The 26,294-nt window shown below is 39.9% G+C and overlaps 1 protein-coding gene across 1 annotated transcript in view; it reads left to right on the top strand.

Moving 5' to 3' along the window:
• LOC137501902 (tyrosine kinase receptor Cad96Ca-like) overlaps window positions 1–26,294 on the top strand; it is an 80,109-nt gene that overhangs the window by 13,208 nt on the left and 40,607 nt on the right. Inside the window, exon 2 of the mRNA XM_068229062.1 lies at window positions 4,666–4,922. Coding sequence (XP_068085163.1) covers window positions 4,666–4,922 — 257 coding nt within the window. The remainder of the gene's footprint in view (window positions 1–4,665; window positions 4,923–26,294) is intronic.

Consider the following 26,294-nt stretch of genomic DNA (forward strand, 5'->3'; position numbering starts at 1 on the left):
TTTTAGTGGCGGTGCCAAACACGGTTTTTATATTGTTTTTGTGAATGTAAGGCAAGAGTCATATTTCGAGAGTAATGAGATAACAACAGGATGGCTTCGAACCTAAGAATCCGGGACTTTTAAACAGGTGGAAAATGCTCTCCGTTGTTTTGGTATTCGAAGCATATTGTGAGGATCTGAGCCTGGCACTATGAGGGCTAGGTTGGCCAAGAGTGGTATTTTAAATAACTTTTCTACTCAGTTGAATTAAATAAGGAGTGCGTCATTGTAGAGTCACTTCTTCTTGTGTCGTCTCCTTGTAGAAGTGTTGGCGAATACCGTGGAACATTATTTCCTATTAATCATATTTCCGTATCGTGGATGTCGAACCATTGTTACCGAGCTAGTTCGTCGTGCGGTTTGGGTCACGTGGCTATGAGTTTGCATTCGGGCGATGGTGGGTCGAATCCCATCATCTTCATTCTAATAATTTCATCATTAAGAGATCCATATCTTACCAACATACTCACCTTATGAATTGATGAACCAGCACATATAAATAAAAGAGCCTTAAATAATGCATGCTATTAACTTTACTAAATTAAATACATTAAATAAGTAAGGAAAACATAAAAACACCGTCGGTGGTTCTGAAGGTGGTTTTCCGTGGTTCCCCTATTTTCACATCCTGCAAATGTTGGGGCTGTACCTTAATTAACGCCTCGGCGTTACTATCCCAGTCCTATCGCTTTCCCATCCTTGCGAAAACCTTTGAAGTGTTAGTGTGACATTAAACCAATAGAAAAAAAAAAACACTTGGAAGTTCCGCGCTCAGTCTTAGATTTTGACGGTGCCGGGAATTGAAATAAGCCCAGCCGAACGATAAACTAGTAATGCTAGTCCTTAGATCATAGTAGTGGATACATTTGATATTGATTCAGCGGCAAGTGGTTAAGAAAATCGCAACTCATCTTTCAGTAATTATATCCACTCTTTTATCTGCCATCTCGTTACCTCATCACATCATCATTATGTAAATTCGGCCCGTCTGCATGAGGTAAGATGTGTTGAGTATCGGACTGCATTGGTAAACTATTTCTTTTCTCCAACGATGTCCGTGCTCGGCTTCTCAAATGCATCAGAAATATTCTGAACACGTTCTTCAGAATGTTTGTACCAACCTGTTTGGCAACGCTCTCCGCTGCATTCTGCTTTATCAAACTTAAATCTCTTCCTGAAGACAGAATTTATTGACATTTTATTTTACATATATTATTCTAGAACTGGCCGATAGCACCAGATACGCATTAGGTTAAATGTCTATTAACAGCTTTATTTAATATAGAATGCCGTAGTCTTCCACTTATTTCAGTATGCTGAACGTGTGATTGGGAAGCCAAGATACATACTAGATGAGGACTCCAGATGTACCTTATCTGTACCAAGGTGTGAGCATTGCATGCAAATAGCCATTGAAAAAAGTGGAGGTCTGCCGGCTGTAGGCCCCTATATATTACGGAGGACATGCTGAAAGTTTTTAGCTGCTTCATAGTGCGTGAAAGAAGTGTAATAGTTAGTCCATTGTTTTCTTAGGATAGTTCAGCAAAACGAAGCTCTTGCCTGCTTATGTATTGGTAGGGGTGATGATTACTAGCATTTTGAAATCAGAAATTTAGCGTTTTGATTCGTACATATATAATTTTGTAGTTCTAAACATTTGTAATTTAGCGTTTTATAGCCTTTTGAAGGAAAACATAAAATTTGAGTTCTGATAAATGAGTAATGACTCTTGATAATAATAATGGTGTGACATTGAAATTCCATGTGCAAAGAGCTGATAGTAAAGTTTTCTTTTTTCTCCTGATGAAGAAAGGCAAGGTTCCTTTCGAAACGTGCGTTTAGTGTGTTTCATATTTAATTACATGGCAAAATTCCAAAAAATTTACATCATGTATAGTTACAGGGGCCATGAAAATCTAAATGACAATTAGGTGATGAGAGGGTTTCTTCTCTGACATGCAGGGTAAACTTCCTCCAAGACAGATTGTTTTCTCCCCCGCCAGTGTAGTAAATTAAAGATTTTCCGACTCGTCGGGTATACTACGGAAATGATGAGTAAGAGATAAGAGAGTGTACTGTTATCCACATCTAAGTGTCCGACTCGTTGGCTGAACAGTCAGCGTACTGGCCTTCGGTTCAGAGGGACCCGGGTTTGATTCCCGGCTGGGTCGGGGATTTTAACCTTAATTGGTTAATTCCAATGGGACGGGGGCTGGGTGTATGTGTTGTCTTCATCATCATTTCATCCTCATCACGACGCGCAGGTCGCCTACAGGAGTCAAATAGAAAGACCTGTACCTGGCGAGCCGAACCCGGCCTGGGATATCCCGGCACTAAAAGCCATACGACATTTCATTTCACATCTAAGTTTGGTTGTTAAAGAGACTATTTGTGTGCTTTGTCTTCGTGCGTGCCGTGCCAGGGTATTTTCTAACGCTGGTAATGTGCTGAACGAACGTCATTAAGTAACAAAGAAACTAGCATGCTCTTGGTTTTGAATGCAAATGTATAATTTAAAAGTAATTTAATGGCATTGACAAACTCTAAATGCAATTTCGTGTACTGTGTAAGTCACGTACGTTTACGCGTTGTCACAAGAAATGTAGGTGATTAACATTAGGGCCACAGTTTTTATTAGCTGTTTAGTATAGCTTAAGAATAACCGTTTGGAAATATGTTTTCGTTTATACTTCTACTGATATCATGTAGAACAGTAAAAGAAATAACGCATCCAATGGCAGCCGCTGTGTTGTGATCAGATCGCAGTTAAACATAATATGTACCGTTCTGAAAAGTGACAATCACAGATATAACTGTGGTTAGAAAATGTCAATTATTCCCATCTTTAGGAAGCGGTCCTCACCTGTAAAATGATCTGTCCCGGCATTCGACTTAGTGCAGACGAATGGAAAAATAATAATATGGAAAACCATTCTGAGGACAGCCGACGGTGGGGGCCAGCACCTCTCCTTCTTCTAAATGCAGAGGTGTAGAGTCACGATAGAACAGTGGCCACCCTGTCTCAACACTCGCCGACCTTTCGTAGAGGAAATTGTATTGCCAAAATAAAATTTGTTGTAAGGGGGCTCGTAAAACAAATCCATAAAATAGACAAAATATCGAAGCTGTCTTAAAAGGACCGACACAACTCATTTTACGCCTCTCACTGCGAGGAACAATACTCGGTAAGTCCTTTCGGGACACTGAAAACATTTTAAGGCCTTAAAATCAACCGTTTCCGACATATCCGCTCTTTGAAACTGATCAACCATGGCGAAGCCACTCAACATGTTTAATTCAATTTTCCCTCTACCGAGCTCGATAGCTGCAGTCGCTTAAGTGCGGCCAGTATCCAGTATTTGGGAGATAGTGGGTTCGAGCCCTACTGTCGGCTGCCCTGAAAATGGTTTTCCGTGGTTTCCCATTTTCACACCAGGCAAATGCTGGGGCTGTACCTTAATTAAGGCCACGGCCGCTTCCTTCCCACTCCCAGCCCTTTCCTGTCCCATCGTCGCCATAAGACCTATCTGTGTCGGTGCGACGTAAAGCCAATAGCAAAAAAAAAAAAAAAAAAAAAAAAAAAACAACAACAAAAAGACCTTCTAGCTCCATATGAGGTAGTGTCTAAAAATGGCGGAGTTAACTTCAACAAGTGCGTATTTCATGGCGTCTCTCGATGTCTTCAAGATACGCTTCTTTTAGTCTTCAAGGCCTGCAGCGATATCTTACCTTACTGTAGGATTTAGCTGTGTAATATAATGTAGCATTTCATTCTCTGGAAAATGCCACCTGGGCAACTGCCGTAAATGCAGATCAATGTGTTGATTGATTGATTGATTGATTGATTGATTGATTGATTGATTGAAACTTGGATGTACAATATACAGTAAATCATACATCTTTTACGTCTCACATCATTCACCATTGTTCAATAAAATGTTGACAACTGCTAAAAGCTGTGGGAATGAAAATTTAAATGAATAAGTAAAATCATGCCAAAATGTCAACTTGTTTATTATTCCTAATTATAATAAAAGTTTCACGCAAATAATTCTAGTCACTGTACCTAGTTCAGACTACCGTGTACATTTCGTTGTACACATAGCCTAAAAACAGTTTTACGAAATAAGGAAACCGCTACTATGAAACTACTTATCTTTTGTTGTAAAAAAAAAAAAAAAAAAAAAAAAAGGAATCAACTCAAGCCTTGTTCTAAACCCTCTTCTGCTTATGCATATTGTAACAATTCGTAGCCTAGCTCTCCAATATATTTTCTACTCAAATGAAAACTTAACTTTCATGCCAATATATATTACAGATTTAGCCATCTACTTCCACGAGAAAACCAGATTAAAAATGTACCTTTTATATAGCCTAGTCGTTATTTACTCTGTTTTTACGCTGATCATGTCACACCATCGTACTCCCGGCTTGGATGGCTTCGCCTGCAAGAGCAACACACGTTTCACTCCTTTTCCACAATTACCCTGTTAATTTATGTTTGTTATCATATTTCTTCTTCTTTGCAAGGATAAATAAAAAAAATCTTGTCTATATATGATTTGGGTTTTATAAAGTTATATTTGGCTTTGACTAAACTAATTGAAATGCCATTTCTTGTTGTAGGGTCAGCGCAATACTCGGACAACTCACCTCCAGTAATATGGATACCAGAGCGGTCCTGGGAAATAATGGACAGCGAGCCTGTGGGATCGGAAGTTACGCGGGTACACGGAGACGACTCGGACGGCGATCAGGTGATATACGGAATCGAGCAGAAGAACAATCATTTCGACGGTGTCAACACCAAGGCAATAGATCTACCCTTTTCTATTGATCCGTATTCTGGACGAATAACCATCAACGATTCGCTAGCAGATAGGGTAAGTGATGAGCGGTGATCTTCTTCTTCTCCTTCTTCTTATTCTATCCCTTATGCCTCTTTGCGTCGGGTTTACCAGCCATTTTCTCTGCTCATTACTATCCACGGTGAGCAGTCAGGCTTCTTGGGATCTTAGTTCCCTGTCTACCGGGCGAGTTGGCCGTGCGGTTAGATGACCAACCATCTAACGCTCATACACCCGGCTCACGTTGTTTCCGACCACCCTCTAGAGGTCACAGCCAATTCCTCCTCCTTACCCAATTTCATTCGTCTTCATTTCATCTTCATTAACTCCTGAGATGAGGTAGGTTTTAGGAAGGGCATCCATCCGTAAAAAATATGCCATAAATGTCACCTTACCTCATCCCCGATCCCTTATCAGGAAACGGGACTAAGGAACAGACATACGTCGGAATAGAGTTTGTTTGACTTTCGTAACGCCAAATTCTCGTGCATGCAAAGTAATGGTAAGAAAAGGGTGTCGGAAGTTTAGGCCTCGAGTGCCTTTACAACGCGGCGCAGGATGACCTCTAAAGCTCGAAGAACGTAAAATTTCTCAACAATAACATTGCACTGACTGACTATTCTTGTTAGTAGAGGTGTAGTCTGTCTTTTCTTCAGGCACTCATCTTCACTATATGACATTACTAATGCAATTACAAAAACTAACACGTTAACGAGTGCACAACAGCTAGTCTCCTATATAAATAAAATCGTAACGACCGTGTCTCTGTACATCGACTATTTTGGCAAAATTTCTGTACAGTTATCCGTTTCAGATGTAATAATGACCATCTGCATATCTTTTTAGCTTTGGTGTCTGTTTGTCTATAACTTGAAAACTACTGGATAAATTTCTACCAAACTTCATATTCAGAATCCACCTTTCCTTGGGTAGGTTATAAGGCCAATATTGTTTCTAAATCCCTGACATGACTGGTGGTTTGTACGAAACTGAAACCGTGATTTTGCACTCCCACAGAATATACACAACCAAACTTAATGGAAATCTACCTGCCTTAATGGAAATCAATTTCTAAACCTTTTTTCTCATTTGAACCATTTCGATACGAGAGATATCATCAACGGACCGTTTTTCGGCACTAGTCCCACTGGACTCAAGAGCGGGTGCGTGTAAAGCCTATTTCTTATAACTAGAAAACAAATCGAGATATTCCAACCAAACTTCATATTTTTAGCATCCACCTGTCCAGAGGTAAATTTATAGGTCCATATCATGTCAAATTCCCGGAATGGACTGGGTTTATAGGGAACCGAAACAGTGATTTTACTTTCACACAATATATACAAGGCCAGCCTGACTGAAAATTGACCAACCTTGATGGAAATCCATTTCTAAAACTTTTCTCTCCTGTGCATTTTTTCTATAGGAGGATTAAAAAGGGAGATATCATAAACGGTCGGTTTTGCAGGCTAAGTTCAGCGGACATAGCTCAAAAGGTGTTGTGCGTAGAGCAGATTTCTTATCTACATAAATAAAATCGTAACGACCGTGTGTCTGTACATGACCTTTTTGGCTAAATTTTCATACAGTTATCCGTTTTATGACCATCTGCATATTAGTTAGCTTTAGTTTTAGAAAGTCCTCATTTATAACCGCCCCCCCCCTCCCCAAAAGCACAATTGAGGTACAATATGCCAGACGAGCTAGAAAATTGAAATTTGGCAGTATTATATGTCTTAGCCTGTGATCGACGGAAAGCTTCCAAGATCTTTATAAATATTTTACTTTTTACCCCCGAAAAATATCGTAATATTGAGGCATTTTTAATGTCGGTGCAGACCTTCATTTCGAGGTATTTCGTGGCTAAACTGTAAGTCGTATCACAAAACGTATGGCACAATCCCAGTTCAATTTGGAGTGGTCTACAACTTTGGTCCTATGACGTTTCGTCGTATCTCTATTCTTTAAATACTAGATTTGTCTCTATTTTTCGATTATACCTACAGTTTTCCTTTGTGCACGTATAATTCGTAGTTAGAATCACTTATACGAAAGGTAGAAACATCTAATTCTACACGAACACGGCCCAACCAGTATCCATTGGTGAGCCAGATTCTATGTTTGTAGCTGTCATATTAGTAGCCAAAAGTAATGTACTGTGAGAAAACCTTACCCCAATTTCACCCTATTCAACGTACCTAACTCAATTACACCCATACATAGATGAGGCAGGAGAAAATATCTTAAGACCAGCCATTTAGACCGCTAAGTGAGGCGCCTTATGGTATAATCCCTTTGTCGATATGGTGTATTGTTTAGCAGCAGTTCATCTGTTAATGAAGGTTTGAAATAAAGTAAACATGCATATACTTAGTATGCCGATCTATATATATTCATTGAAGTCGATTTGTAACGATGTAGAAAGTGTGTGTTTGCCATTATAATTAATATTTTACATCGATAATGACTCTCAGCATTAGGGAGTCTGCTGTTGTAATCATTACTCTCCACATCGACTTTGACTGGCAGTTGGAATGGGATCCTTTTCCAACTCCTTTGTAACTAGCATTAGTATGGATGGACTATCATTCTAATTAATAATTCCCTTCTCGATTTGACTGGGAGAAGTCAAGGGAGCATTCATTTTTTTTCAAAACTCCCCTGATTTTGTTTGGGAGTAGGAAAGTGTGCCCGAAATCATAAACAAATTTACCCATCTAAAATGTGGCTGGCATTAGGCATAGTGGTCTTGCTATTATAATGGAAACTCACCAACTTGTTGTGACTCTCATTAAGAAAAGGAGCCTGTCATTATAATGATAACAGCACAACTCAATTTTGACTGGCAGTAGGGAAGGTGCCTGATATGCCTGATATTATATTAAAACTCTTCAACTATAATCTGTCTGGAAGTAGGAAAGGGCGCCTGCCAATGTAACGAAAACTCCCCAAATCTGTTGTGACCACGCAGTAGGTAATGGGGCCTCCCATTATAATGACAACTTACCTACTCGATTGTGAATGGCAGTAGGCAAGTGAGCCTGCCGTTATCATCACAACTCCGCAACTCGCACTTTACATTGGAAACAACGTATGAGAAACTCCCCCTGCTGTTTCTGGATAACGCTAGGAGACATGCAATTTAAAACAATCTTATTCACTGCATGTACAGTAATTTACTTCGATATCCGTATACAGTGTAGAATACCGTAGCCGTAGCGAAGCATGGGTACATGTGCTAGTCTTGTTAATAAAGTTGTAGGGGTATGCGTCTGTGATGCCATTTATTTCGGCATATTTTAATATATTTATCCGTTTTAGGTCAACTCAATATCATATCAGTAGTTTTTAGCTTTCGTGTCTGTCTGTCTGTCTGTCTGTTTGTTTGTTTGCTTGCTTGTTTGTTTGTTTGTTTGTTTGTTTGTTTGTTTGTTTGTTTGTTTGTTTGTTTCACCATCACGAGTAAACGGCCGAATAGATCTCGATCAAACTTCATATTTAGAGTCTACTTATCCAAGAGCAGGTTTCTATATGCATATCATTTAAAAATAAGTGAATTGACTGGGGGTTTATAGGAAGATCAGAAGATATTTTCAGTTTTTTTTTTTTACTATTGATTATATCTCCACCAAATGCCATATTTAGAGTCGACTCGTCCAGCAAGTTTCGATATGCATATCATTTTTTCTCTTACACAATTGATTATGTAAAATCTGTAGAGTATAGTGAAAAGCCTCTTGATTTTAAATAATGTTTGTTATGCATAATTTCGCTTACTCTTCAAATGACGGATAAAAGTACTATTTCCTATGGGCTTCATGCTCTGCAGCTATTGACGGATATCCTCGCAGATCTACAATTATTTGAAAAATCCGTAATAGGAGAAAATCATAGGATGCATAATATTTCGCTCGGCTTGAAAATCAACCCCACCTAATGTAACTGAACACCAAGGAAAGAAAAGGTAGAATTTTTCCCTGTGGTGTCTTTTCTGGTTACCTATCTGTTCACATATTCCTAAAAGTGGAAAACTGGTGGACTTATGTTGTATTTCAACCGTACTGTGTACTTGTAATCTACTCACTCAGGATTGTGTAGTCAGGTGCATATGATGTCATGGTTATCACATGGAGTTGTTATTTAAAGGAAGATTATTCTAGTTCCTTTATGCCGTACGACGGATACAACAAATGATGATTACGAAAAATTGGATTTTTAGGCCAAATCCAGTAGGAAATGTCGTACATGTCACTTCAGTGTGGGTAACGGGGAAAACTAAAGAGCCATTTTAGTCCTTTCTATAGGGCAGATATTGAGGGAGGTATCATCAACGTTGGAGCGCCACACCAGTGGTCAGAGATACAATATGCAACCTGAGAACCAAGGAGAATTTCGCACAACTTCGGACCAGAAACTGTACCGTACAATAAATTCGGAAATCGTCCTCATTCTCTCTCGACTTTGTTCATCTTCATCATATTTCACGTTACTGCCACGTGCTATCGTAGGAAAATATAATTCTAACATGACTCGTTAAACGTGCTTAATAGAACCGTGTTACTTCACATAAATTTCTGAAGGAAACGTGTAATGTACTGTAAATTACCGTGCGAGGAATGGATACAAATGCTAGTCAAACATATGTCACACATTGTAAGTGTACGTTGCTGGTGACCATGATGTCGCCAACTACGTGAAGCAGCAACAGCAACCACTCATAATGCACAACATAGTAATAGGCCGCCAGTGTAGAAGCGTGCTGGAGCAGAGGTGGTGGGGGGTAAAATCATGAATGAGTCGCGTGTACCGGAACTAATACAAAACGGTCAGTGGTTATCCTTGGCCGACTTCATGGCCAACCGATCAGATCTACGTATGTTAGGCGTTTTTCTTCATTGAATACGGGAGGAGTGAATCGGTTCCTTTGATAGGGATCGTTTCAGTACTATTCGCCGGACATTTTCGGATGATGGGTTAGGTGTCGTGAAAATTTTCCCTCGCAGTTTCGATTCGTTCCGCCTGTTGCTATTTCTTGATGGATGCAGTATGTTTGCATACGTGTCTTGGCACTTGCCAGAATGAAATGTAGCTTCCACCGAAGTCTGATTCCCATGCATGCCTGTGATATACAGTGAGTTTCTCTCATCGGTTGGCCGGCAGGTGCGCCCAGCTTATCTGCCTCCCGTTGACTCATCACTCCCCGCTCCGCGGCATAACAACAAGAACAACACTTTGCTCACTTTATCCGTGCATGACATGAGATAACAATTAAAATTAAGAAAATAACAATTAAGAAAATTAATAATTAAGAATTAGGAAAATAAGCTCGTACCTTATGACAAAGAGATGTTGTAAATGTTCCCCTCCTACATCCCCACATTTCTGGCATCGTCTTAGGAAACTCCGATTCACACGCATATGTTCGTCTTCTATAACTGAGGGTATATTTCTCCGGATATGTTCTTTCAGTTCGTCCAACGTGTGAGGGTTTTTGCATACAATTTATTTCTAACATTTTTCTTAGCCCTCCATGCTGAGCACTTCGAAACCCCGGCTTCTCGTCCAAGTCATCTTAGGGATTTTGTAGGCGTATGTTCTAATATTTCTGCTATTTCATTTACGTTTTCCTCGTTAAGTACACATTTTTAACACTTCGCTTCTTATCGAGTACAGAACCAATTCCTCTCAGTTTGTTTACGAGTTTCCCACGGTCTTTTTATGTCGAGGGTGTACACCTGGAAATTGTGTTACAAATCTCCTAACGACTTCCCTTCAAGACTCTGTTTTCACATAATTACCGTATCGTATCGTATCGTAATCTGTTTACACTCCAGGGTCGGTTTTTCCCTCGGACTCTGCGAGAGATCCCCCCTCTACCGCCTCAAGGGCAGTGTCCTGAAGCTTCAGACTTTGGGTCGGGGATACAAATGGGGAGGATGACCCGTACCACGCCCAGGTGGCCTCACCTGCTATGTTGAACAGGGGCCTGGGGGGGGGGGATGGGAAGATTGGAAGGGATCGACAAGGAAGAGGGAAGGAAGCGGTCGTGGCCTTAAGTTAGGTACCACCCCAGCATTTGCCTGGAAGAGAAGTGGGGGGAAACTACGGAAAACCACTTCCACCTTTACTCGTTTGACCTCCCGAGGCTGAGTGGACCCCGTTCCAGCCCTCGTACCACTTTTCAAATTTCGTGGCAGAGCCGGGAATCGAACCCGGGCCTCCGGGGGTGGCAGCTAATCACACTAACCACTACACCACAGGGGCGGACATATAATTATCGTACGGTACATAAATACCCTTTCCTCTACCGTGTAAACATGTGAAGGTATTGTGAGAATTACACCCCGAAGTAACACTTCACAACTCGAGAACAGTTGCAGCGACAGATCACTTAATACACGTTCTAAGCATGGACCTGAACTGCGAAATGCAAGCAAACCGTGCTGTCGCTGCGCTGTGTAACAAGAGGTGATGAGACAAGGGGAGGCAGATAAGCTGGCCAACCGATGAGAGAAACGCACTGTAATATAAGCTACTGAGGTATGAGAGTAATAACATAGAAAGCACTGCCGTGACTGGATGTTTTGAAAGATGGTAGTTACCGCGCCAGTCGTGTTGGGATAGCTCTTTCTGGGCCAGCGAGGAAAGCAATGGAAAACTACATCACTTCTTGTTCCGCCTTCTACGCCTCATTACAGTGCCACCATCGAATTTTACTGTTACCCTTGAAAGGCACACATAAGCCTCTGGGCTTAAGATATAACAGGCAAACAGCTTCAGTTCGCGGCATTATACGAGGGATGTAAATAAAGTACTGGCAATATTTAATGAACTAACAAGTACAATTGCATTTTCATTGTAGTCACCCGCAAAGTCTGTTACCTTTTGCCAAATATCGGGAAGCTGTAGGGGAGCGTTTATAAGGAATAAATGTAACGGTGCTGCTACGAGGGGGTACTTCGTTTAAAAGTGACAGGTGCTAGTGTGTCATTAGAGTTTTGATGCTGTACTTTTCGCGTCTCTTGTTCTATCATTGAACCGTACTTTTATTCCCTTCCACACTCACATTCCATCTTGCGTGTATCGTGCTACCGCATCTACGTTAACGGTTGATTGAAGCGTAAAGCAATTTCAGAACGCCGCAGAATATATTTCCGTCTTTACGGCAACCATCCACCGTAAACCTTGTCAAGAAATGCAGTTTGCTGCATTTCTAATATACCACAGGTGTCAAAATAATTCAGCATTTACTTTCTTGGTCTGTATTGGAAAAAGCTGACGTGATTCCCATTAAATAATGATCTTCTTTGTTGTTATTTATGAAAGGGACGTACGATGCTTTATTCGTCAACCTCGTAGGCTTGCCGCGATTGAACCTCGGCTTTAGACGCGATAATAATAATAATAATAATAAAATATAATTATAATAATTGTATAATAAATTATATAACACAACCTCTCCTCCCTTGCAGGCTAACATTCTGATGGTGAACATTTTTTCGTCCAACGGTACTGGAACCGACTAACCACAGTGTCAGATCATTTAGACTTCAACGCCTTAATGATCCTGGCCGCCAGGTGGGCTTTATTATTATTATTATTATTATTATTATTATTATTATTAATTTGCTTACCCTCCAGGGTTGGTTTTGCCTTCGGACTCAGCGAGGGATCCCACCTCTACCGCCTCAAGGGCAGTGCCCTGGGGCGTGAGACTTTGGGTCGGGGGATGAAATTATGGAGAGGACCAGTACCTCGTCCAGGCGGCCTCACCTAATGAATAGAGGCCTTGGGGGGAGGGGGAAGATAGGAAGGGATAGACAAGGAGGGGGAAGGAAGCGGCCGTGGCCTTACGTTAGGTACCACCTCGGCATTTGCCTGGAGGAGACCACGGAAAACCACTTCGAGGATGGCTGAGGTGGGAATCGAAACCCCCTCTACTCAGTTGACCTTCCGAAGCTGAGTGGACCCAGTTTCAGCCCTCGTTCCACTTTTCAAATTTCGTGGCAGAGCCGGGAATCGAACCGGGGCCTCCGGTCGTGGCAGCTAATCACACTAACCACTACACCACAGAGGTGGACTATTATTATTATTATTATTATTATTATTATTATTATTATTATTATTATTATTATTATTATTATTATTATTATTATTGGTGCAAGCCGCTTTCTTGATTTACAGCATATTTTGGTCAATCTTGGACAAAGATGTTGAAACATACTTGTTCATTTATGCGGTCATATACTGGGTATGTGATTTTTACAAACATGAAGTTCCAGAAATGATCGTTTGTGGAACACCATGATGCAGGCAGGCATTTTAGTAGGGCACCTATAACCGGTCTACATATTGTTCATTAAGATGATAATTAGTTACGAGAACTATGGTCTAGTGTTTGAACCTCTTGTAGTATCAGTGGGACAACACAAGATAATGGATCGTAATGGGGATGGAACCACGTCGTAGTGGTGGGGTGTGGATACTGAGCAAATACACCCATTAAAGCAAGTTTACGGTACATTGTTCTCTGACCTTGCATTTAGACAGTGGAGACTCGTTTATTAGCCGGCAACAGCCATTTTCTGTTCCGAGGATAGCTGATTCGATCACCTCTGGTGTCGATGGTATTTGAGGCCTTTTAAGGGGGATCAATTCAAATTTTAATTAAGCTAATTTTCTCAAAATTATTCTTTTTGATTTTGTACATATTGGCACTCTGTTATCGGAAATCTGTTTACGATCTTTGTGTTAAGGATTGTTGACGTAAAGTAGACAGTTCCATTAAGTCAGGAAGTTACTGAACGTAACAATTTCAGATTACGGAAACATTTTTGGGTACATATTTTTCAAAATGTTTCATGAAGGAATACCAAATTAATGTATATTATCATATGCACATTTCATTCTACCACCTTAATTGCTACATTATTTGTTTCACGTCACACTGACTCAGACTTATATGGGGAGGATGGGACAGGAAAAGGCTAGGACTGGGAAGGAAGCAACCATGGCATTAATTAAGGTACAGCCCCAGCATTTGTCTGGTGTGAAAAAGATAACCACGGAAGATCATCTTCAGGGCTGCCAACAGTGGAGGTTGAACCCATTATTTTCCCAATGCAAGCTCACAGGTACGTGATCCGAACCACGTAGGCAACGTACTGGGTCACTTAAATTAATTTAGAGCCGCCAATATTGGAAAATTTCATGGAAATAACGTTATATCTTAAAATTAATGCACATATATTGCAATTAAGTATTTACAGTCTAATGGCATATTTTCATCCAAATTTTGGAACAGGAAATGATACTATCAGTCAGATTTTCGGGAAAACTGTATTGCTTCATTCGAGATACGTTAGGAGATACATATATCGTCGTAATACTGAAAGATGCGATCTGACATTTCAGAGTGGGAGGTCCGTCTACTGCCTGCCTGGGTGGGAAGAAGGGAGTACGGGGTTACGTTTGCTATGGAAACGTGGGCGGATCTACTGTGGTTGCCATGGAGATAAGCCTGCTGGCCGGCTATGCTTGGAGTTGTCAAACCTCTCACTTCTGAGCGTCTGAACGAACAAGTGGGCTGAAAGCGAGGGGAAGGAGAAAGGAATGCAGGAATGTGGCAACACTTCGCAATGGTACGTCCAATGCCCCTCCCTCCAGCCCAATCTGTCAGAATATGAGTTTGAAACCAGATTTAAAGACCTTTCTGTGAATGCGGAGTAAATTCATTTGTTCGAAAATCCATTTTCAGTTGATGTTGGTGATGCACCTGTGCAACTACAGATCGAAATAATTGAACCACAGTGTTGTTTCCAATTAAAGGACAAGTTCGCGGAAGGAAATCTTATTAACTTTTACAGGGTGCTTAGTAATAAAAAATTACCGCCTTTCTTAAAATTTGCAAGAAAATTCTTGTGCACGTTTGCGAGTACTTACATTTGTGAACAAACCTTTTTTAAAAGTTGAAGTTTATAAAATCAAAATTACGTTCCCGGATCAGTGATGAACACCTACATTTCATTTTGAGGGTGTCTGTGTCAAATCTGTCTCCAGACATTTCAACACTGTCACTTCAAGTGAAGGCCCAGGCCTCTCATTATTTGGTAAGTTTATCCCAAGTTACAGACTATTGTTTGCTTTTCTCACTTTATTTGGTGTTGTGGTTCAGGTTATCGTTTATGTTGCCGAATAGCCGTGTGAGAGCTTGGTTGGTTAATTGGTTGGTGATTGAAGAAGGGGGCACCTGGATATATTTGTGTTAGTGAAGGTCGTGGAAAGGGGAGAGGACAGTGTGGCCCCCGGTACGTTTAGGAAGCTGCCATTCGGCCCGCCCGCAAATTAAGTCGAGCGAACCCCACTGTCGGCAGCCCTGAAGATGGTTTTTCATGGTTTCCCCATTTTCACACCAAGCAAATGCTGGGACTGTACCTTAATTAAGGCCACGGCCGCTTCCTCCCAACTCCCAGCCCCTTCCTGTCCCATCGTCGCCATAAGACCTATCTGTGTCAGTGCGACGTAAAGCAACTTGCAAAAAAAAAAAAAAAAAAAAAAAAATAAGTTGAGTACCCCTGTAAAGGAAGAAACGGAGACAGATAAAGGATACGGAAAGGAGGAAGTTAAAACTTGTAGGTCATATCCTGAGACATGATGTGAAGCGAGCAAGTTGGCCGCGCGGTTAGGGTCACGCAGCTGTGAGCTTGCATTCGGAAGATAGTGGTTTAAATCCCACTATCGGCAGCCCTGAAGATTGTCTTCCGTAGTTTCTCATTTTCTCACCAGGCAAATGCTGGGGCTGTTCTTTAATTAAGGCCACGGACGCTTCCTTCCCACTTCTAGCCCTTTCCTATCACATTGTCGCCATAAGACAAATCTGTGTCGGTGCGTCGTAAAGCAAATTTGTATTTTTAAAAAAAAGAGACACACAGTGACTTTCTAGTAAACGCCTTTGAAGGAAAAATACTGGGAAAGAAAGGAAGAGGAAGACCAAGGAAGACATACTTCGAGGATGTGAGAAATTTGATGGAATGTAAAGACTTGTTTTTCTTTTGCTATTGGCTTTACGTCGCACCGACGCAGATATGTCTTATGGCGACGATGGGACAGGAAAGGGCTGGGAGTGGGAAAGAAACGGCCGTGGCTTTAATTAAGGTACAGCCCCAGCATTTTCCTGGTGTGAAAATGGGAAACCACGGAAAAACATCTTCAGGGCTGCAGACAGTGGGGTTCGAACCCACTATCTCCCGAATACTGGATACTGGCCGCACTTAAGCGACTGCAGCTATCGAGCTCGGTGGAATGTAAAGACTTCAAGGAACTGAAGAGAACAACACGATTGAGAGGAGAAAGGTTGCAGCTTATACTTTAGTAATAATAATAATAATAATAATAATAATAATAATAATAATAATAATGGCGTATGGCCTCTGGAGAGGCCTGGTGCAGGTCCATTTTCTAGTAGACGGCTAATTAGGCGACCTGCATGTATGTGAATCAATTCACCTAGGATGATTTCTAATGCGGTGTTGAATACGCCACACACACCCAGCCCCCGAGCCATTGGAATTAACCAATTAAGGTTAAAATCCCCAACCCGGCCGGTAATCGAACCCGGGACCCTCTGAACCGAAGACCAGTACGCTGCCCATTCAGCCAACGAGTCTGACTATACTTTTGTGAATGATGATGGTAGAAACGCGAACTCTTCATGCTGCAGATTTGAAGACAATAGACTCCTTTGAAATCTAGCGTTGGAAAATAATGCCCCGTATACGTTGGACAGCATAATTATATTCTGGAGCAACAACTGAGGTGGGCATCAGAAAGGGCATCCGGGCGTAAAAAATACAATAAATTATCATCTCAGTTCATACCCGACTCCTTATCAGGAAATGGAACCAAGGGGTAGACGTACTATTGAGTTCTGATGAAGCTTAACATCAAAGCCACACTGTCGATAACATGCAAAGGACGGATTCTCCAGTTCGTTAGCCATATAGTTGGACATGAGAAGAGAGCGTTGAGAAGCTCATTGTCCCCCGGTAAGAGAGAGCGTGGGGTGTGTTCCTCCTCGCGGGTCAAACACCATTAAACAAGCAACTGGGATATCCCTCGTGATGGATTTGCGGCTGGCTGAGAACCGGAAACTATGGAGAAATATACCGGGTCTCTCTCATAAACCCAGACCGAACGGACTGTGTTTGTACTCTGCGCTACGGCAGCTGCCTCAGCCGAACTTATGTCGCGCGCGGCCGCCCTGCTTTAAGCGTGTATACAGTCTCATATGAAATCTTACCTTATTAAACATGCTGTTGTCCTTCCTGGGTTATACAAGGATTGTGTCTGGTAACCACATTCTGGCTGATGAGAATAAGTTCTGCCACCTTAATGTTTCTGATTTCATTTCGTAATGCTTTCTTTCAGTTCCTCCAGTGTGTGAGGATTTGTTCGATACACTGTTTCCTTCAATTTACCCCACAATTAAAAATATCACACTGTTAGATCTTGAAGTACGAGGGGGAAATAGACCAGCACTGATCACTCTGTCTGCAAACACTTCCGAGATTGTAAGAAGGGAATCTTCTGCTGTATGAGGAAAGGCTGAATCCTGTTGAAACCACCCACGCGATTTTTCTTCTTCTGTTAACTGATGGAAGTACGACGCCAAAATGTCATCTTGGTCCTCTCTGCATTCACTGTCGTCTCGAAAATATAAGTCAATTATTCGTCTTGAACTAACAGCACACCAAAAACCAATCTTCCTGTCATAATGAGGGACTTCATAAACACCATTAGGGTTTCCTGCACACTGATAGCGAGATTTATGACTGTTCACGCGACCATTCTGATGAAACTATAATTTTTACACACGAAAATATTGTGTTGCAATGATATCTGTCTCATCATGTTAACAGCTGAGATTCAGACTGGCGACTGATGCTTGCGAGGTCAAAGACGTGCAGGCTGCTTGCAAGGTCAAAAACTGCGTGCGCCTCCCATACTACAGCTTACGCATCGCAGAGTAAAACCGTCACTTCGACCGTAGTACATATGCAAGATCCTGTATAGCCCAGATTACGAAAGCAAGACATTTCATACAGTTATGTTTCTCATGTTCATTGAATAAGTCAGTATAGGAAAAGTCTTTTATTTCGGTATTTCGTTCCTTCCTTCTAGCTCATCTTGTATGAAAATATAATTCTAACCACTTTTCTTTTGAGCGGTTATAAAGACAGGACTGCTTTCGAACTCAGCAAAAGGATTACTCGACTTTTAAAAGATAAAGTGCTTTAAGAGCTTAATGAAGCGTGCTAATAACGTCAGTAATAATGTCTCAATGGTATTAATAGACTGCGACCACAGACAAAGCATGAAAAAGTTCGCTATACATAAAGAACAGACAAACAGAGCTAACTTTGTGGTGATAATACAATGGTATTCAGTATTGGTTTTTAGTCTTCCATTTACTGTGTCGCTCTCTTTTTTAATTTTGCAATTGTTTAGATAAACAACTTAATGCGAATTTGTAACGGAATAAGCTCTGTAGAAATTGCTGCTGTTCTCAGTTAACATGCATAAATCTGGAAGATAAATTACATCGTCGGGATGGAAGGGGGAGGGGCACTTTCTTATTCCGTAATGGCCCCAATAAAATAAAACATTCCTATCTCCAGATCTAGTTGTAGCAAGTCAAGTAGATGATTAATGAACTGAAGGCGGGAGGTACAGATTTCGTCATTAAAATGAGGACTGCTGGGCACTACTAGGAAATAAAATTATCACGTCGCACCGACACAGATAGGTCAGGAGATTGTTTACGAAGGTGGTGAGCGAAAGATAGAGGAAGGAAACAGTAAGAACTGAATATAATAGCAGGATAGTACTAGAATTATTTCATAAAACAAGTCAAAATTTGACAATAAAGACTGAAATATTAACTGAAAGGGAAATGAAAGATTATTTGATGGTTTATGAGAGTATGTAAAAATAAATCCCTGAGAGAAAAGGAAAATCAATGCATTTTATGCGATAAACATATGGAAGTGGCTCACCTGCTGAAGTATAGAAGAATAGAAGAAAAATATGTAAGTGGGAAAGAGATGGGTAGAATTGAAAATGAACCTGAACTTCACTCTCTTGTTAAATTATTAAAGAAGACTAGAATAAAAGGAGGAACACCAAAATGATATAATACTAATTATCAGAGGAATATGGGAAAAGAAATCTAAAGAAGCCCAAAACAGGGAAAATACATGCAAAATGTGCTTTAGTAAGGCCATAGGCTACATGACGGGGTAACTGAACTTCAAATACTTTAACTGTTAAAATGCAGGAAACATCTCAAAAGTATAAGATTGTCTATTAAAGATACGTAATATTGCCGTAATATTTATTGGATACGTATTAGTAATTTATAGCTAGTTTAATTATTTCTTGTGACACTTTGTTAGTTTGAACATGTCTCTTGTTTTGCATTACAGTATAAACATAAACTAACTGCATTTATTAGTTACTAGCTGAAACCCGTCAAGACATAACGACTAATGGGGTAGAAAGACATTCCTTGTGCTTCGTTTTCGTACAATTTTCCTTATGTTGCACCGACACAGGTAGGTCTTACGGCGACGATGGAATAGGAAATGGCTTGAAGTGGGAAGGAAGCTACCGTGGCCTTAGTTAAGGTACAGCTCCAGCATTTTCCTAGTGTGAAAATGGCAAACTATTGGAAATCATCTTCAGGGCTGTCGACAGTGGGGTTCGAACCCATTTATCTCCCGAAGGCGAGCTGATAGCTACGTGACCCAAACCACGCAGTCACTTGTTTGGTGCATTCCTCGTACAGTTACCTTTTGGTACTATTGCAACTTTAAAATATCGCTCTCTTGACATTGCAACATTTAACTGGCCGTCGCTGAAAACTGGCTGAGGTAAATAGAGACCTTCATTTCCCTAGAAGTTTTTTGATCATGATACAAAATGCCAAGCGAATTGGAAATTGATGATCCTTGAAAGAAAATGGAAGTGTTTTTATCGGATATTGTTAAGTCAATTCGAGGGATTAGAGCTCTCTGTTCTCTCTCTCTCCACTTGTTATTTCCAAATCTAAACAATTGTGGTACATACATCTCAGAATTAGGCCCTAATTTGTTCCGTTTAGGGTCCGTTCGGAAACGTTCCGCTTTCTAAGGAGCATAACTATGGCTCCAATTTTTAGAATAAGAATATGTGGAGGAAAACTATTAATTCCAAGGAATTTAAGAATTATATAGGAAATTGAAGTAGCTGCCTTTCATCTTCAGTATTAATGTGTTGACGCTAGTGTATGGTTTCGAACTACCGGCTATAATCCCAATGATTTTCAAATGAATTAAGAATGGCAGCTTTAGAGAAAATGCTGACATATTTCGCAGAAGTGAACGAACGTTTTGCTATAAATATCAATCACGATACCATCATGTGCTAAAATTCTGGCTGGTAGTTCACTAACATTCGATCCGTCACCATCTACAGAGAGGTAGACGTTGTTATTGATTTCTTACAAAAAATCAGCGAATTCCATATTTTTGTAGTTTAGCCTGCATATTTTATGTAATTATTAATAAATAATTGTTTGGCGATAAGCATCTGGCAGAACAGGCAAAACCTATGATTTTTTTTCCACCAGAATGAATGGAATGTCGTTACCTATGATATATTTTAGAACACGATTCGCACATATTAATGAACTAGCAAGGTACCCGTGCTTCGCTACGGTATTATACTGAAATTTGTAATTGAATGCTTATTGTTTTAGATATATAATCCGCCGAAATTCGCGATCTGATACGTTTTCAGCGAGAATCCACCAATATTCCCGATCTGACTCGTTTTCTATTAGATTACGCCACGTTTCCTCCCATTTTTCAATCTTCCTTTCCAGGAATCGATTTCGTACTTCCCGGGCTAGGCTCAGGTATTCTTCCCGGTCAGTTGGGTCCGTAAATCTTTGCCAGACCGTATTTTCCTATAATCATTTTTAATCTGGATAAAATCCTTCAGGAGATCCGGCGTGGTGTCATATTGGGTGCCTTGGCGGCACTGAACCCGCGGCCGGACTGCATTCTTAGTCATTACGCGTCCAGGAGCCGTTTCCAGCGCGGTCCGCACATTTGACGACGGTCCGGAACATTATTATTATTATTATTATTATTATTATTATTATTATTATTATTATTATTATTATTAATGTTATTCTTCTTCTTCTTATTATTATTACTATTATGTGTTGCTGGGATGAATGATGACAGGGAAAACCGGAGTATCCGGAGAAAAACCTGTCCCGCCGTCATTACGCGTCCAGGAGCCGTTTCCAGCGCGGTCCGCACATTTGACGACGGTCCGGAATATTATTATTATTATTATTATTATTATTATTAATGTTATTCTTCTTCTTATTATTATTATTATTACTATTATGTGTTGCTGGGATGAATGATGACAGGGAAAACCGGAGTATCCGGAGAAAAACCTGTCCCGCCTCTGTTTTGTCCAGCACGAATGTCACATGGAGTGACCGGGATTTGAACCACGGAACCCAGCTGTGAGAGGCCGGCGCGCTGCCGCCTGAGCAACGGAGGATCCTTATAAGTACATTGAGAACAGTAAAATCAATTGGTCTCACCTCCTTTTACACCCCACCGCCGTTAGTTTTTTACTGCCCCCCCCCCCCCAAATTAAAAGAACGCGTGTTTCTTTATGTTTAAGGGAGATTCCAAACACCAATGTTCATGTCTATTACCTTCAGTTTTGAGATATAAGTATCCCCATAAATATAATTTACTTTTGTCACTTCATTTCAAACTACTTCCCCCCCCCCCCTAAGTGAATATTCCCGCAAAAAATACTTGTTTCTTTAATAGTGAAGGATCTTCTAAATACCAATTATCACGACTCTAACTTCTTCACTTTTTGATTTATGTGTCCACATGAAAGGAATTCAACTCCTTTACACTCCCGCCCCCCAAGATGGTTTCCCCCCAAAACGCGTTTTTCTTCGTTTTTAAAGGAGATCCAAATACGAATTTTCACGTCTGTAACAACTTTAGTTTTTATTAGATGTATATATTCTCATACAATTAAAGTCAATTAATTTTTCAATTCTTTCACCCCCCTCCCCCCGCTTCATTGGATTTTCCGAGAATACGTGTTTCTTTACTTTTAAAGCAGATTGCAAATACCAAATTTCACGTCTGTAACATCTTCATTTTTAAGATATCAGTAGCCTAATTAAAATAATTCAACACCATGTTCAGTCACTTTCACCCCCCCCCTTCCACCCAAGTGGTATTTCCGAAAATTAAAAATACACGTTTCTTTAGGTTTAATAGAGATAAAAATACCATTTTTCACTTCTGTAACGTTTTTTTAGATATACTGTAAAAATTCTCATTTTAAAATTTCACCCTTTTTGGGTTCCCCTTAAATGGAGTTTCCAAAAACAAATCACCTATGTTTCTTTACATTTACAGGAGATTCCAAACACCCACTTTTTACGTCTGTAACATTTTACGTTTCCAAGATAATCTTTCAAAAATTCACCCCAATTTGTCACTTCTGTTTAACCGCCATTAATAGGATTTTCCAAAAACTAAAAAAATACGTGTTTCTTTATTTTTAAAGGAGATCCCATATACAAATTTTCAGTTCTGTAATATCTTCCGTTTCTGAGATATATGTATCCTCATTAAAGGCATTCAACCCATTTTTCACCCTTTTACACCCCTCCTATTGGGATTTACAGGAAACAAAAAAATACGTGTTCTTTTATTTTTAGAGGAGATTCTAACTACCAATTTTTACATATGTAAATTTTAAAGTTTTAAGATGTGGACACATTCATTTTAAAAAATTCACCCCCCTTTTCACCCCTCAATATTTGGATTTTCCAAAAACGAAAAAATACGTGTTTCTTTATATTTAAAGTAGATCCCAAATACCAATTTTCAGGTCTGTAATATCTTCAGGTTCTGAAATATAAGTAGCCTCATTAAAGGCATTCAACCCATTATTCACCCTTTTACACCCTTCCTATTGGGATTTTCCGAAAACAAAAGAATACCTGTTTCTTTATTTTTAAAGGAGATTCTAAATACCAATTTTTACATCTATAAACTGTAACAGTTTTGAGATATAGATACACTCATTTTAAAAAATCACCCCCTTTTCACCCCCCCATTAACTGGATTTTCCAAAAACAAAAAAATACGTGTTTCTTTATTTTTAAAGGAGATCCCAAACACCAATTTTCAGGTCTGTAATATCCTCAATTTCTGAAATATAAGTAGCCTCATCAAAGGCATACAACCCCTTTTTCACCCCTTTTCACCCCTCCTATTGCGATTTTCCGAAAACAAAAAAAAATACTTGTTTCTTTATGTTTAATGAAGATTCTAAATACCAATTTTTACATCTGCAAACTTTAAAAGTTTGGAGATATAAATTCACTCATTTTAAAAATTCACCCCCTTTTCACCCCCCCATTAATTGGATTTTCCAAAAACAAAAAAATACGTGTTTCTTTATTTTTAAAAGAGATCAAAATTACCCATTTTCAGGTCTGTAATATCTTCAGTTTCTGAGATATAAGTACTGGTATCCTGATTAAGGGCATTCAACCCATTTTCCTCATTTTCACCCCTTTTCACCCCTCCTATTGGGATTTTCTGAAAACACAAAAATACGTGTTTCCTTATTTTTAAAGAAGATTCTAAATACCAATTTTTACATCTGTAAACTTTTAAACTTTCGAGATATAGACACACTCATTTTTAAATTTCACCCCTCTTTTCACCCCCTTAGCGAAGGAATATCCAAAAATCCTCTCTTAGCGAGCACCTACATCTTAATATGAATATATCCCCAAAATTTCATTTCTTTACGTCCAGTAGTTTTGGCTCTGCGATGATGAATCAGTCAGTCAGTCAGTCAGTCAGTCAGGACAAGTTATTTTATATATATAGATTACTATTTGCTATTGGAGCTTTCTCTCATAGTGAGTCGTGCTAATCGAATATCATCATGTGTTTTGGAATTTAATTTTAATCCAGACACCGAACTCTCATTAGACTTTGAGGGCAGCAAACAGTGGCTATTCCTGTCCACGAATTACAGCTGGCCAGGGAGACACCTGACTGCACATGCGTGCTTACCTCCTTTCCCCTCCCCTATCGCACCGCATGCCTTTGCCCTAGTGTTCTCATGGTTCAGGTGACCTTGAAGTACTGGTGAACAAATGGCACTGGTGAGCGCTTTGGCCAATCAGAATGCTACATCTTCTTTAATAATTTAAACATGTACGGTGAGAAATTTTAATGCTTTCAAAGACACTCTGCAAATGTACAGGCCAAGGTCTTTCGTCGGGATGCTCTTCGATGTCAATCGGTTCAACCGTTCTCTCAAATTCGTGGTCACGAAAATCAGCCTAGTGTTTTAGATATATAGACGGTTACACTAAGCAAACATTCTCTCCCCAGTTGGTGATAATTCCGTGTGGCTATTATTAGCTTGGTGCTGCCCTTGTAAGACAGACCCTCTGACGAAGGTGTATAGACCGTATATGTGTATTTGTGTGGTGGACGACAGTATTATCTACAGTGCCAGTTGGAGGAATATTGAGGACAGCATAAACATCTACCCATGGAGACAAGGGAATTGATCATTTAGGATTAAAATACCTCGATACGGCGAGGAATCGAACCGAGAATCGAAAACAAAGACGCTGACCACTCATCCAGACCACCCGGTTGATGACCAACCATGACTGAGATAGAATAGTACTCTATTCATTCACTCGGTCAGTAGTCGTACACCTTTCGCTTGCTTAAATTTAGTGTTTATTGCTCAGCAACTATAGTATTGCTGTCAAATGAAGATTTTAGATGCTTAATATGAATTCATTATCTTACTGTCCGGTTAGTACTGTTAGCTGCCGTCCTCGGAGGTCCAAATACGATTCCTGGTACTGCCAGAAATTTAAGAATGCCAGGAGGGCTGGTATGTGGTTAAAATGGTACATGCAGCTCACATCCATTGGGGGTATGCTTGAAAAGAGTTGGACCAGCTCGGGATCAGGACACAACGTGGCTACTAACTACTTGTATGGATTTTGGAGAAGTCAGGGTGCCAGAATTTTGACCCGCAAGATATATTTAATATGCTGGTAAACTACCGAGACAAAGCTGACGTATTTGAGCACGTTCAAATACTATCGGACTGAGCAGGTATCGAACCTGCCAACATTAGTTTAGAAGGCAGCACTCTACCTCCTGTGCTACTCAGCTAAGGGATAGACATATATTCTGTATAGTTGAGGAGAATAAAATAGTTTTCTTTTGCAGATGGCGTTTACCTACTGACCTGAACATTTTTGTGGAGCTATTAATACTCAACATATCTTCCCGACATACCTGGGATCTGTCGTCGACGATTTAGGCAGCGTAAACACTAAAAAAAAGAAGCTTTTGGATGATCATATGTTATTTAATGGCTTTCACTAAAATTGCCACTAATCGGCTTAATTTTGTTATAACCGAGCTCGATAGCTGCAGTCGCTTAAGTGCGGTCATTGTCCAGTATTCGGGAGATAGTAGGTTCGAACCCCACTGTCGGCAGCCCTGAAAATGGTTTTCCGTGGTTTCCCATTTTCACACCAGGCAAATGCTGGGGCTGTACCTTAATTAAGGCCACGGCCGCTTCCTTCCCACTCCTAACCCTTTCCTGTCCCACCGTCGCCATAAGATGTATGTGTCGGTGCGACGTAAAGCAACTCGAAAAAAAAAGAAGCATTTTGTTATAGATTAATATATTACTTTATAATTTTCATGTTCTTTATTGATGACAATATTATTATTGTAGACAAATACAATATAAAATTAGTACTTCAATTTAAATCATGGTACTAGTTTAGGCCTATTGATATTAGGTCATAATCAGCCATAAGATCTTAAAACACTAAAAACAAAACTAATTGTACATGCATGTAATAAAAGCAGATAGCATAATACTTGAAAATAGTTCTGATCTAATATTCAGCGTCCACTACAATAAGTCACTGCCTTGAGGATATAACACAACACTTGAAAATTCTTATGATCTGTTGGTATACTTCAGTAAATATAAATCACTGTCTTGAAGATCTATAAACAAATGTCTTAACGATCTATAAACAATTTGTTGAACATGTATAAAATTACAAGCAATTGGTGAAAAATTAAGATAGAATAGGTTGATCAGCTAAGATCTAATTTAACATAATCAATTAGATTTTTAAGTGTTTTAAGATCTTATGGCTGACGATGGCCTAATATCAATAAGCCGAAACTAGTACCATGATTAAAATAAATTCAAGTACTAATTTGATATTGTGTT

The sequence above is a fragment of the Anabrus simplex genome, chromosome 8 (genome assembly GCF_040414725.1).
Source record: "Anabrus simplex isolate iqAnaSimp1 chromosome 8, ASM4041472v1, whole genome shotgun sequence".
NCBI lineage: Eukaryota > Metazoa > Arthropoda > Insecta > Orthoptera > Tettigoniidae > Anabrus > Anabrus simplex.